General features: G+C 39.5%; 1 protein-coding gene across 1 annotated transcript; it reads right to left on the bottom strand.

Annotated features, from left to right (window-relative positions):
• Positions 1-2643: 2643 nt before the first annotated feature.
• Positions 2644-12301, bottom strand: LOC131787959 (uncharacterized). Its single transcript, XM_059105039.2, has 20 exons — positions 11955-12301; positions 10316-10729; positions 9901-9983; positions 9535-9655; positions 9295-9369; positions 8954-9042; positions 8802-8875; positions 8437-8513; positions 8163-8246; positions 7866-7939; positions 7128-7205; positions 6909-6969; positions 6724-6808; positions 5991-6592; positions 5504-5663; positions 4989-5062; positions 4751-4828; positions 4367-4411; positions 3458-3547; positions 2644-3008 (listed from the first exon to the last, which is right to left on the bottom strand). Exons 2-20 carry the CDS (start codon positions 10718-10720, stop codon positions 2778-2780), a joined length of 2586 nt encoding a protein of 861 aa, XP_058961022.2. The 5' UTR covers positions 10721-10729; positions 11955-12301; the 3' UTR covers positions 2644-2777.
• Positions 12302-12657: the final 356 nt, after the last annotated feature.

The following is a 12657-nucleotide window of genomic DNA, read 5'->3' as shown; positions in this document are numbered from 1 at the left end:
AGGAAAATGTTAACCACAAATTACCTTCGCTGATAGAATAAAGAAGATACGAATGCCAGGATTGTTTAGACTTAAAATAGCAGGCATTGGGGGAGGTTAGTGATAATCGGTCAAATAATAACATATGGGCAATAAAGACTAAGTAATAATTTTGTAGAGGAACAGTTGTGAAATCAGCTCTTCATATTCTTGTGTATTTAATGTCAATGAATACATGTAAAGGTCTATTATGAAGTCAATCTTTTTTTCTTAGTCAGCTCAAAACCAAAATCGATTTTCACTAATGACAAAGCCAGTGTGACCCAGTTTCTTCAAGGGGTAAGGGGTAAGTTTCGAAATAAACTGTAGTGTTGCGTCGGTGGGAGATTATAACAGGGTAATTTGGTATTTTCGACTGAGTTGATAACGTGAATTGGCCACCGTAAAGAGTTTAAAAGTTGACGTTTCGAGCGTTAGCCCTTCGTCAAGGCGAATGGAGGAATTGTGGGTAATGTCTGTTTTTATATGAAGAAAATTGAGCTAGGCTATTGGCAGGAATATGGTGACGAGAAAACAAGAATAAATTAGTTGAATGAAAGGCGCTCCTCATGACACCGTGCGGATTAAGAGTGCCGACTTGAAACAAAAATTTTTGTTCTTGAGTTTTCCGGCTTTCCGAACTAACTGCCTAGATGTAGGGAAAGACCGCAGACTGTTATATGCTGCTTAGAATGATTAGGGAGATTAAAGTATCTTGAGACAAGTTTGGATGCGTCCTTGTCATTTCTTTCTTTCATGGCCTCATAGGTTGAACTCATTCGGACATAATTAAGCCAAACTAGAAAAACGCACACCACACCGCATAGAAGCGCCCTCCCCCCCCCCCCTCCCCCCCGCCCATATGACTGAAAACAAAAAAAATGCATCCAATCATAAGCCACCCCCAGATATAAGCTCCCTTCTAGCTTTTCCTAGATAGGAACTCAGTGCAGTTTTAAAAATCATGGCGCGCGGAACAATAAGTTTATTACTTCCTTCTGATTATCAAAGATGAACCTTCGTTTTGTTGCGTTTCAGTTTTGTTCGTGTTGTTAGTTTTAACTATGTTCCAAATGTATTGAAATGGGAGTAGAAATGGGTAACTGCAGAATACCCTGCCACTTTGGTCCCCCTCATTTACATGTGTCGGGAGGCTTTGAAGATCGTGGCATAACGCAAGAGACGCTATCCTTATTCAATGACATGTAAATGAGTGGTCGGGTATTCTGCAGTTTAGCCAAACCTGAACTTAACTTCATTGGACGCAAACTAAACCTGAACTAGCGGAAAATAATTAACTTAGCCCAAATCATGCAAAATGCAGTATAAAACCTGGCATATCAAACAAAGGGAGCACACAATATAAGACTAATTAACATAAACTACAAGAAAGCTAAACTAGCGGAAATATAAATATTCCGGTCAAGTACTGAGGACGCAATGTTGCATGCGTGAGATCGAGGCACTTCTGCGGGGGACAAAAAAATGAGAGAGGAGGGAGGACTAAGGAGAAATAAAAAGAAACACTTCTCCATGCCGAACCCCTTCCTCTTCATTAGTTAGTTAGTTTCGCTGTTACTTAGTCTCACTATCAGGTTCTTAGTCAAATTTTTTTAACTCGCTCCAAGCCTTTGTCGATCTTACCGATCGATCCAATATGGCGACTTCTACTTTCAGTCTAAGCTCGTCCTCAGTCCTCAGCTTTAAACTTTAGTCATATAAGCGGACTTCAGAACCACCAAATTAGGCGATTGAAACGAGAAGACTTAATACAAGAAGCCAAGGTTTACTGAAGCAAAGCGGACACCTGTACATAGTCTCTTAGCAATAGGGTTCGTAACTGTATATGTGTACTCTCATGCATCCAAGTTAGACCCAATTCTCCTTCGCAGACGTACTTTGAATGTCTTTCTTTGGGTTGAGCGTTGCGTGACGTCCCTAACAACGCCTGCGATGCGAAGTTTATTTATGTCTTAAGATGAAAGACTAAACATCTTGAAAATTCCGTTTTAATATTTCAATTACAGACATAGTCAAATGAACCACGAAGTAACTTAGGCAGTGTTTTCTATTTACTTTAACTTAATCAACTTTCTTACGTGTTTATCACAAGGAGTTCTGTAAACGTTAGCTCACTTCAATTATCGACTAGTCGAGTTCAATAAACGCATCTGTCATCTCAACTGGTAGATGATAAGGGTACAGTTACCCCAACTGTGATTGCTGTAGGTTTCTCATGTAATCCTTTCCTCCAACTGAGTCGTTCCATAAGTTTTGTTAGCACCTAAGAAAGTGAATTAGAGCACTGCATGGATCTGCTCTCCATTAATTGATCCTTTTTTCGCTGCATGTAAACCCTTGACAGTAAGAAAGTGAGGAGCAATGCACGAGGGTTGATAAATAAAACGAATGAGTGAGGGAAAGTGATTGGATGATGTGGGGGGTGAGGAGGAAGTTGGCTGACCAGACTGCCCTTCAACAATTATTTAGCTGCTTTAGTACTCACTCGCACGTAACAAACAGATTTAACGTGAAGAAATTGGCTTTGGATATTACTGAAGGAAAAAGGTCCAGTCTAAGGAGACAACAACTAGCAACAACAATTCCAACAAAAGAACATCTTGCTGACAAGAAACTCAGTTTATTTCTTAAATAAATTTGCAAGTTAAATAATTCTAGAATCAATTATTCCCCAAATGTTCATTTATTTTTACACTTTCCCAAAATCTCGTCCCCAGACCCTTTTCTCTTTCATGACGTCAGCAGGTGTCGTCATCTTTCCTCTGGATTTTTCGAAGGGCTTCTTTCAAGTCTTCCCCAAGGGACATGTCTCGCTTTGTTCTCCTGTGGACCAATAGATCATCCATTCTTCTTTGTTTTCTTGGCAGTTCACGAACGAGAGTTTTCAGCGTTTTACGGCGGTATGCGTCCCAATTTACTTTGTCTTGTAGGCTCTTTTGCAGTGATTCATCGTTAGGATAAGGTGTTTCCTACAAAAAGGAAACAGGGAAGAGTCGTTTTTCTGGCCAGTTTCTGTCTATTAGCGGGGAGGGGAACTTTCCTGAAGCAGTAGACCGCCCATTCTTTTTATACACTACTTCGATAAGCCTCTTGGAACTTTGGAGGAACACTCGAGGAGCTTGGAAATCAGGGGCCGAACTCAAAAGTTTTACAAAGTGCAGTCCGTTGCTTCAATTAAACGCTATAGGTTTACCAGCGCGATAAGCAATACATTTTAACCAATTAGAGTGCGCATGGTATCTCTGTTACCCGACATACAGTGTCATTTATGACTAGAAAAGTATCACCAAATTACCCTGAACGGCTATGTTAGGTGACTTTTCATTTGTGGCAAATTGGAGGATGCCCAGACACATCTTTTCCCCTCGTTATTTTTTTACCTTGGACACTCGTGATTTCTCAGAGTTGCTTCCCTTACCGTAACAAGAAGTCTTCTTTTCATCGCGTCAGTGCAATGAGCGAGGTAAAATTTCTTAGAGATCATAATGCATTCTGCACCATTGCTGACCTGTGAAAGAAATAAACAGGAATCAGATAATCATGGAAAAGTTTCTCTCGGTAGCAACTCTTTCGGACCTTTTCTTTGAGGCTTGATTCCTGTGACTCGATGCCATTATCAAAAAGCAAGTGAGCAGGATATATTGTTTCTTTTTTCCTCAGTCTCCTTTTGTTCCCTACGGATGAAGTTATTCATAGAACGAAAACGCCCATTGTTTGCGGCTATCTTTACTGCGCACGCTCATTATTCAGCACGCATGAGTGTCGTGCATCAACTGTGTCAATCTCTTGACCAGACGTAAATATACTTTTCTTTATTTCATAATCAAGCTTAAATCAACATTCCCCTCCATTTCATTTACTCAAACGAGGTTTTAGACATTGCTACAATGAGTGGTGTAAGTCTGATAACCAAGCAACATTGTTTTGGGAAAGAGATGGGACTTTAAAGACACTTATTATACATGAATTAGTAGATTTCTGTTTATAATGTTGAGTGCAGGGTTGTCGACCACCTACTCTAAGGGAAGGTGTGCCAACTTCATTCGCCACTCATTGTAGTGCACGCACTATGCAGAACGAGTGTCATTAATGAACCTAGTCAAGGCCTACGAGTTGCTCATCAAAGAGACTCTTTGGCTCTATGGTAGAGCCGCGGAGCGTGGAGTCCGAAAAGTCAGAGATTCAATTCCTTACGAGGACTCAAAATTGTATCTTTGTTTCCAGATCGTGACAAGACAGTAAAACATCTTTCTTTAAACGCATAAACTGTTTGTTTATAGATCGAAGTGTATGAACGAAGTGTATAAAAACATTTTAACCGACTGACCAGACTAAGACTGGGCTGCTCGTCAAACACCATTGAAGACACACCCTGAAGAGAAAAAACAAAAAAGACCAGCGAGGAAACATTGCCATCATGCATTTTTGTGTTATTACTGAGGATTACACCAAGATGAAGACACTTAAATGGCTGTATTCAAAACGGCTTGCTTACCTACTCATTAAAGAAAGCAGAAATTACTAAACGGCCTATTTACTCGACTTGCACTTGAGTTCAGTTAAGCAGTAGAACCCGCAATGGAAGAAAATTTCCTATGATTCCCAGAAAAACGTCGGTGAAGATCACTGTTACGACATGTGTATGTTATTCACCCAAAAGTACAAGAGACTACACGAGAGGATTAAGAAAAGAAAAATGTCATGTCCTTACAAAACAATCTCCCTTTGAAAGAAGAGCAACTTGGACAAACATTGGATGCAGATCTGCCTCTGTGATACGAACCTCAGTCTGAAAAAGAGGAAATGAGAACAAGGTCTAGTCACTGCCAAATGATGTATTTTAAGAGAATTGTTTTTTCATTGTCATAAGTTTTATCGAGTAGTCTCTGTTTACTTTACTGAAAATCCCAATGGATGATCTAACTACCTAATTTATACCATAAACTAACCGGCCTTTGTTCCCCCTCGTCAATAACAGACATTTTGTGCAATGGAAGTTTCTTTTCCTCTTCAGACAGCTCTTCTGAAATACGAGAAAATGCTCGTTATATTAAGGAGATAATAATAAAACGTCCGCCACACTGGTTTCCAATAACTTTGGTCAGTTTTGATCTCGACAAATAATGAGTCAAGTCTTTTTGGATTCACGTTCTGTTTTGTTTTTCTTTTAATTTTTGTTCCTTTTGTTTCTTAGAATGCACAATCAAATTCTGACCGAGTCGAAGATATTCAGTCAGTCTCCCTCTGACTGGTGTCTCTGTGACTCTGCGTTGGACAAGAACTATTGTATGCTCTGTCGTCTCTAAAAAACTGATGTGAAGTATTTACCTCGAATCATGTTTTAGTATTTTCTTTTCATATTCAAACTACTATTTTATGATTTCTCTCACATGGAAGGAAATTTCATTCGTCGAAGAAAAGAGGGTTAGTCAAAGACTTGAGATACTTTTCAGCTGATTCTTACCAGAGGGAGGAATCACAGTGGACTTTCTCACTCTGCTCGTACGCCTCGAGGGGCTGGAGAGAGTCCTGGGTCGTGTGTTAGAGTCGGCCCTAGGTCTCTGCTCGTAATCACCCGCATCAACTTGCAAACTGATTCTTTGACGAGGAGGGGTCGATGGCGCCTAACAAAAAAGAAAACATATGATTTGTTCATGGCTTTGCTGTACTAAGAAAAACGCACCATGAATATTGTAAAAATTAAGCTTACATTTTAAAAATTCGCGAAAATATTTTTCTCGCGTTTTATTGGTTTGGCATTCACTCGTGACATCAGAAATCTAACTTATCTCGTTATAATCTAAATTTTAGAACACTGCCCGGGTGATATCAAAGGAATGCTTCCTATAGTTCTTATGTTTTCAAGAGACTTGGCCGAAACTCTTACAGATCAGTCAAATTACATTCTAATCTAAAACAGTGTGTACCGAAGCCGTATCAAGGTTTTTTACCGAAGATGAAGAAGAGTTTTCTTCTTCCACTGTTGGTAAAGGAAGCATGTTGCTGCTTTTGTCTCTGTAATCAGGAGTCATGCGTTTCTGTAGTCGTCTAGGTAATACCATGGTAGTATTTGACAGTTTCCTCAATTGTACGTCATCTACAAGGTTTGTTTCACTTGAAATTCTCTGAATTACTCTAGGTTCACTTGACAGTTTTCTTTTCCATTCAATGACATTTTTTAGATTTTTTGATTGTTCATCGGTTGATTTAACGAGGGACGTCTTTGGAGCACTAACAACTCCTTTTCTTCTAGAGATCGGAGGCGATGCTACTTGAAAACCCACGGACTTGATCGATTTCTCGTCGGGAGGTTTTCGATAGCTGTTATCGTTATTGCCTGTTGCAAATGAATTCTGAGCCGCGGCTACTTTATCAATTGCAAATACATCAGCGGTTTTTTCCTCGTTTCCTGAGTCATCATCGTTGTCACTTTCGTGTGTTATGATACCAGACCTGAGACGCATCTTGGGTAACAAAAGCGTAACTACGGACAGCTTTGCTTTGACACGTTCTAACTTGTCACGTGATGAGGCCTTAGGAACCTGGCTCTTCACTGTGAGCGGAAAAAGACGGCTATGTTCAAAGATTTTTCATGTCATTGTTTATATCCAGGTAGTTTCTTAAAGAGGCAGAAGAAAAGATTATGAAATGAGATATGAGAAATGAGAAATGTTGACATATCACCGTTTTCAAATCCAACAACCCTGTCGTTGTGCTGCGTGAGACAAGACTTGACTTCTCTTAGTTTTTTCAACACCTGACAGCTTCCCTGTATTTAATAAGGAGAATGAACACGATATAGTTTTGTGATGTTGCAAATCATCGAATCAAATTCGAAATTTCAGCAACCAAGAACCTACTACAAATACCGATTTTATAATGTATATCCAGTCCGAATGATTGCTGTCTCTAACAAGAACAGAGCCACTCCTGGAGGAAGAGAGCAAAACACCATTAATTATAACGTGAGGTGAGATGACAGAAGACGTAACACAAGAGCAATTCTTGACTGAGAGTAGAAAGGAATACGGTTCAGCACTGATTTCACGTCACTGTTGGATCTGTTAACATATAAGCATATTCCTCACCTAAAAAAGTGGAAAAGGCATTTTTTGGGGTTTGAAGCCATAAGCTCTACTGGCCACCCCCTCAAGAAGTCTATGCTCCTAAAGCAAGAAAGATTACATTAAAAAGTGTTCAATTTTTCTTTGTTATTTGTACATGAATATTAAAATAGTAATTTATAGCAATTTAGGTACATGTTGCTGACATAGTTTTTTTGTGGACTGAAATACTTAGAGTCTTTTAGAATTTCCAGCCTCTGTTGAAAAAAATGACTTGTATACTGATCGGAAAATATTTGTCAGTCAGGCTATGATTGTTTTTATGAAGTAAACATGGAATAGCTGTGGGTGAGAGGTCGTTTGGAATTTAGTACGTGCAACACTACAGACCAAAATTTCTATGTATTTTCACATTCAATCATGCCAGAACTTTAATCAGTGAGTAGCAGAACTCAAAATAATCACAAACGAATTAAGGTAAACAAGATCGGATATTTTGATGCTGCAAAGCCGTCGGAACAGGTGTCATTCATTTTGCGATTTTCAGGCGAAAGTAAGGCAGTTCGAGGCAAGCACGAGGAGAGCGCGAGGCGAACGCGAGAAAAACACGAGGCACACGTAAGGGGAGCACGAAGGAGAATTCCGCGCCTCTTCTCGCAAGTGATTCATGTTCCACGTTTGCCACGCACTTAACTCTACTCGACTGGAAAACGCGAAGAAATGACCGTGTTCAGTAGGGCTGATACTGCTTCCTATCCTTACTTGATAAACTTTTGATGATCAGGGTCATTTATGTTTTTAATTCCACCCGCTAACATGAAGATGTCCACAAAGTCCTACAAAAGAAGCAAAAAGAAATAAAAACGCGTTTGTCGGTAAACCATGTGTTTATCCCCGTTATCGCATCCATGTGGTACCTTAAAATAAGGAACTACATACCAAAAAGCCCTAATTTATTCCGGTTTCCTTTAAATCTATAATGTACATTTTTGAAGGCAAAACGTCAAAAGTCCTCATAAATGTTTCAAATCTCACATATCGTATGTTTGCTGTGCGCACCTCTTTAGAAATCACCAACAGTTCAATAGGTTCCCGCGAAATTACGGTGGACTGGCGCCGAGTGTCGTGTAGAATAGCCAACTCCTGTGGTTGGGAAAAAAAGTGCACCTAAACATTAGCCTACCGTTCAATTATCGCAAAAACTGAGAAAATATGGACATCCAAACAAATTGTTGATTTCTCTCTTGGGGCACGTTCCACGGAGAGACATGGAGAGAGGCTCTGCGAAGTCTTCACCCCGAAGGTTGTTTGATAATGAAAGCTAAGTACTTACCCCAAAACTATCACCACGTCTGAGGAAATGAACGGTTCTTGCGAAGCTCTCATTTTCTCCCAGTACCGTAACCACAGCTGAAAAGTAAAATTTCATGCTTTTCGTCTGTTCCCATTCATTGTTTAAGCGATCTTATTAACATCGTGTACCTTTAACGACATGTTATTTAGATGGTGTAGTCAACATCGGGTGTCCGTGAAACGCAGACTCAGGGTTGGGGTAGAAGACTCTCTCTCCGTTTTTTTCTTTTTTTTTCTTTCTTTCCCCGACCTTGAGTCCTCGTTTCAAGATAGACGTCTTGCACTTCATCTTATAACAGTGAAGAGTTTCCCCGAATGTTGAACTTCACATCAGTGTAAACTGACCTGAACCAGAGAGAACAAAGTAGAAGGCTTGTGGTATATGACCCTGTCTTAGAATTGCTCTCTTTGTCTGGTGCCTGAAAATGAATCAAATGCAATCGAAATCTTTGATTGGAAAAATGATTTGCTTGCTATATAAATTAACAGACACATACGTTTCAAACCAACCAACTTTGACGAGCTTTTGCTGAATTCTCTGAGGATATTCTGCAAACGATCGAATTGATCGCAGGGAGAAGAGAACCTGAGAGACAAAATGAAAAAAAAACTCTTTTAAAAGTTAAGCTTTTTCGTCAACAACCGATAGCTAGAAAGGGTACAAGCTTTGCTTAAAGAACGCCATCAGTATTTTCTTTAGAGGTCGTTTAAAATCATGATGATTCTGATTCGGTTTGTGTCAGTAGTATTCGAGTGAAAAGACTGCTGTAGTTTAACGTGACTTGTTTTGACGAGACACTGTCACAATACTGTTCGACGCAAAGTGCAAAAGAAATACCTTTGCTAGTTGCTGTTCTGTTCTCTGTTCTGGTTGAATTGATAAAATTAACTTCACCTCAGCGGCAACCCGCATCTGGGAAAGGAAAAAGGACATCAATGAAATAACCTACTTCTTCTCTTCTTTCCAAAATTGCATGTTTTTGACACTTCACAGACGATAAAGATAGGAGACTGGGCAACAGACAGAGAACGAATACTGAAGAGGTAGGAACATGGAACTCGGATAAGGTCAGTTTACCTTTCTGTTAGCTTTGAAAAATGAAGCATCAAAAGCAAGTTCCGCTTCCATTTGGTTTTCTTGTTCATTGATGTACTGTGTGAAAACAGTGTGAGTCATCTGGGTCTCTTCTTCATTATCCCTTAAAATTAAAACAGACATAACGGAAAAAATACCTCAGGAAAGGAAGCTCCTTGTTATTTTTAATGAATATTGAATGAGCTGAAACTTAATTCCAAAACTCTTACTGATAACCCTTTCTCTCGTGCGAAAGACCATTCTAAAACTTACCCCTTCGAGTTACTGAATTTAGCGATATTTCATTTACATTGTATTTCTTTTGAAGTAGAAGGGTTACTACATCAAACGCTTCTTACGACAACTTACTTTTCATACTTGTATTGGCATAGTGATGCCGTCATTTGGACAAGTTTCACTGCTCGACGAAATAACTCCAATGGAGGTAAAAGCTATTTGAAAAACAAGATGGTAAAAATGTTTAGCGTTGCCGAGAAGTTGATGAACTGCCCTTTCTCTTTACTTGATGAAAAGAGTTCTGTCCCCGCTTATGATTCGGGATTTTTTCTGTCACTGACAGGTTCTCGGCCGTCTCTGTTCTCTCCACCCACAGAGAAAGCACGGAAAAGACAACTGGTCCCTGTCATTAAAAGCGGTTCCTTTGTTTCTGCATGCCTCACAACAAAGCTCTTTCTAGTTGTTTAGGCGTGTCCTTTATTTCTACGTCATTGTTTACAATCTTTGTATGTCACTCTTACATCCCTGCTGTGTTCTAAATATTTACCTTATCAAAGTATTCCGTTTCTCCCGGTGTCCTGTTCTTTCCCCATGAGTCCATGGTACTACGTCGACGCCTGCGCATCTTGATCCCTACTTCGGCTAGTTCACTCAAAGAGTATATACTCAATCGATGTCCCTTCGCAGACGACGTTTCCGAAGATCCATTGTTATCACTCGGAAATATGGAACCTCTCCGAAGACCACGAGCATTCTTCATCCTGGAAATTCCGGCGGCTGCCCGAATGGTCGAATAGTCAGCACTGGTCTTTGATCCATAAAAACGTTTCGAAGAGTAACCCGAACTTATAGAGATGTTGTCGTCTGTTGAACCGACAGTTGTTGCTGAATGGGTCCGCTGGCCCATGCGGCCGGCTGATCGCACATGCCGAATGGATCCTATTCCTTCCATATGACCTGGCTATTAAAACAAAACAATTAATGATAGGCTATAAATATTACTTGTTTTAGTTTCAGAAAACCAGCTCTAAATAATGATGACATGAACAGTTGCGCAAAAGTGGAAGGGAGTTTAGAGAAGTATTGAGCGAAAAAAATAAATCTTTACTGAAATTACTCAATCGCGGGTGTCTTGGTTTCTTTCCATTATCTAATTCTCTCCGCCGCATTAAATGTGTAGAACGGACTAAACGTCACTGAAAAGCTGTGTACAAAGACCTAACCGCCTTGAAGAATCTACATAAACAGGAGCCCATGGGCTCCTAACATGAACATGTTTTGAGTGTTTTCTCCCTCTTTCTTTTAATTAATTGTATTTTTTGACGTGCAAAATTACAGCACAAGGAAGCCGTTACTACAAAAAAGGCAACGATAAACCAAGAAGGAACCTAGACAGCTAGTGAGAGAGAAGATAAAAACGAACAAAAATGACGACATTTAAAGACATTAGTATTGACTGTTCAAGATTCACAAATCTTAAGAGAGGTATTTTTTTCTTCCACGGGGGGTAATTTTGGTTCTTTCATCACAAAAGTTAATTAGCGACTTCATCAAGCGATTATCACTTAATCCCCCTGTGCTCTTAGACTTCAACAATACTAACAAGTATCGGAAATCAATCCAAATTAAAAGAATTAATGGAACAATATGGAAAATGATTGCATTTCCTTGATTAGTTTACAAAAAACTTAAATCAGATAATTTCATAGCTTTTCTGTCTAAGGTGAAAGCCAAATGCCATTTTCTTGACGATTAATGTTGAGTGTTCTTACAAGAATTGATGAGTCATTAACAAACCGACGCGCACTTTACGTTGTGTGTACAGGCGAAGCAACTTGCTTCGCCTGTAACCTTTCATCTTGTCCAGCGATTTTTTCAATAAATGCCAGCTTTAGTTTCTTTTAGTTTGGTTCACTCGTTATTTTGTCTTAGCGAGAAAGCTTGTGACCTTCAAGAAATCGAATCCATTCTGACATGCGGATATAAAAAATTAACAGAAAACGTCATCGAGCGAGGCTTTGCATCCGCCAAGAGCGGGGCTCAAGAGTTTTGCCCGAAAACAAACAGACGGAAGACAAGCTCCTTGCCGAAAGAATGATAAGAATTCCAAAGAAAACTTGGATGTGCCTGATTTTGCGATGTAACTGCGTGTTCTAGTTACCAAACAAGTCATTTACATGACTTACCTTCAAGTTCCAGACACTTAGAGACTAGAAATGCTGTCCTCGAGACAAAAAGCTGTCATTCCTATTATTGGTTTTCCGCGGACATAAATCCTCATCTTGTATCGACGATTTTTTTTATCTTTGTTGTACTCTGCGCATATCTGTTGATCCTCTTTGTAAGGATTACGGTCGACAGCTTCAATTCCGAGCTTGTGCTTTGACCACCAAGGAATTTATACCCTCTTATTCAAGTAAATAACCACTGATATTCGGTAAACAGTAGTACAATATTAAATTACAGCATGATCTAAAGGTCTTGAAAGTATGTGAGACGCTTCATATTTTAAAGACCTACCCGTTACTCACCAACGTTTTGGTTCGGCAAAGCTTAAGAAAGATATCGGCCCGCTATTAATAGTTTTTGAGCCCTAACGGAAACAAACAAGGAAAAAACTTATCAATATTCGCGGTGCCGATAGTTTTTTATATCGCTAATATTTAACCACGATTTGTGGGGAATGGTGACTACATTTGAGTTTAATGGGAGGCGCTCGGTGTCTTTTCTTTTAGGAACGAAATAAACTCATGAAACATGCTGACGAAAGCCGATTTGCTGTTTTCATGTTTACTGTTTTTATCTGGAGATGTGAAGATATATATTGGCCTGAATTTTTTAATTGCCCCTTTTAAGAAAAGACACTTGTTCAATATCATCACAGTGTTT

This window comes from Pocillopora verrucosa, chromosome 8 (genome assembly GCF_036669915.1).
Source record: "Pocillopora verrucosa isolate sample1 chromosome 8, ASM3666991v2, whole genome shotgun sequence".
NCBI classification, from domain to species: Eukaryota; Metazoa; Cnidaria; class Anthozoa; order Scleractinia; family Pocilloporidae; genus Pocillopora; species Pocillopora verrucosa.
This window is presented reverse-complemented; position numbering and strand designations above follow the sequence as displayed.

Coding starts and splice junctions, on each gene's coding strand:
- LOC131787959 (XM_059105039.2), bottom strand. CDS start 10,720: ATGGAAGGAATAGGATCCATTCGGCATGTGCGATCAGCCGGCCGCATG. Junction 9,043..9,294: donor CAGAACAGCAACTAGCAAAG/GTATTTCTTTTG, acceptor TTTGTCTCTCAG/GTTCTCTTCTCCCTGCGATC. Junction 5,063..5,503: donor CACTGTGATTCCTCCCTCTG/GTAAGAATCAGC, acceptor CTCGTATTTCAG/AAGAGCTGTCTGAAGAGGAA.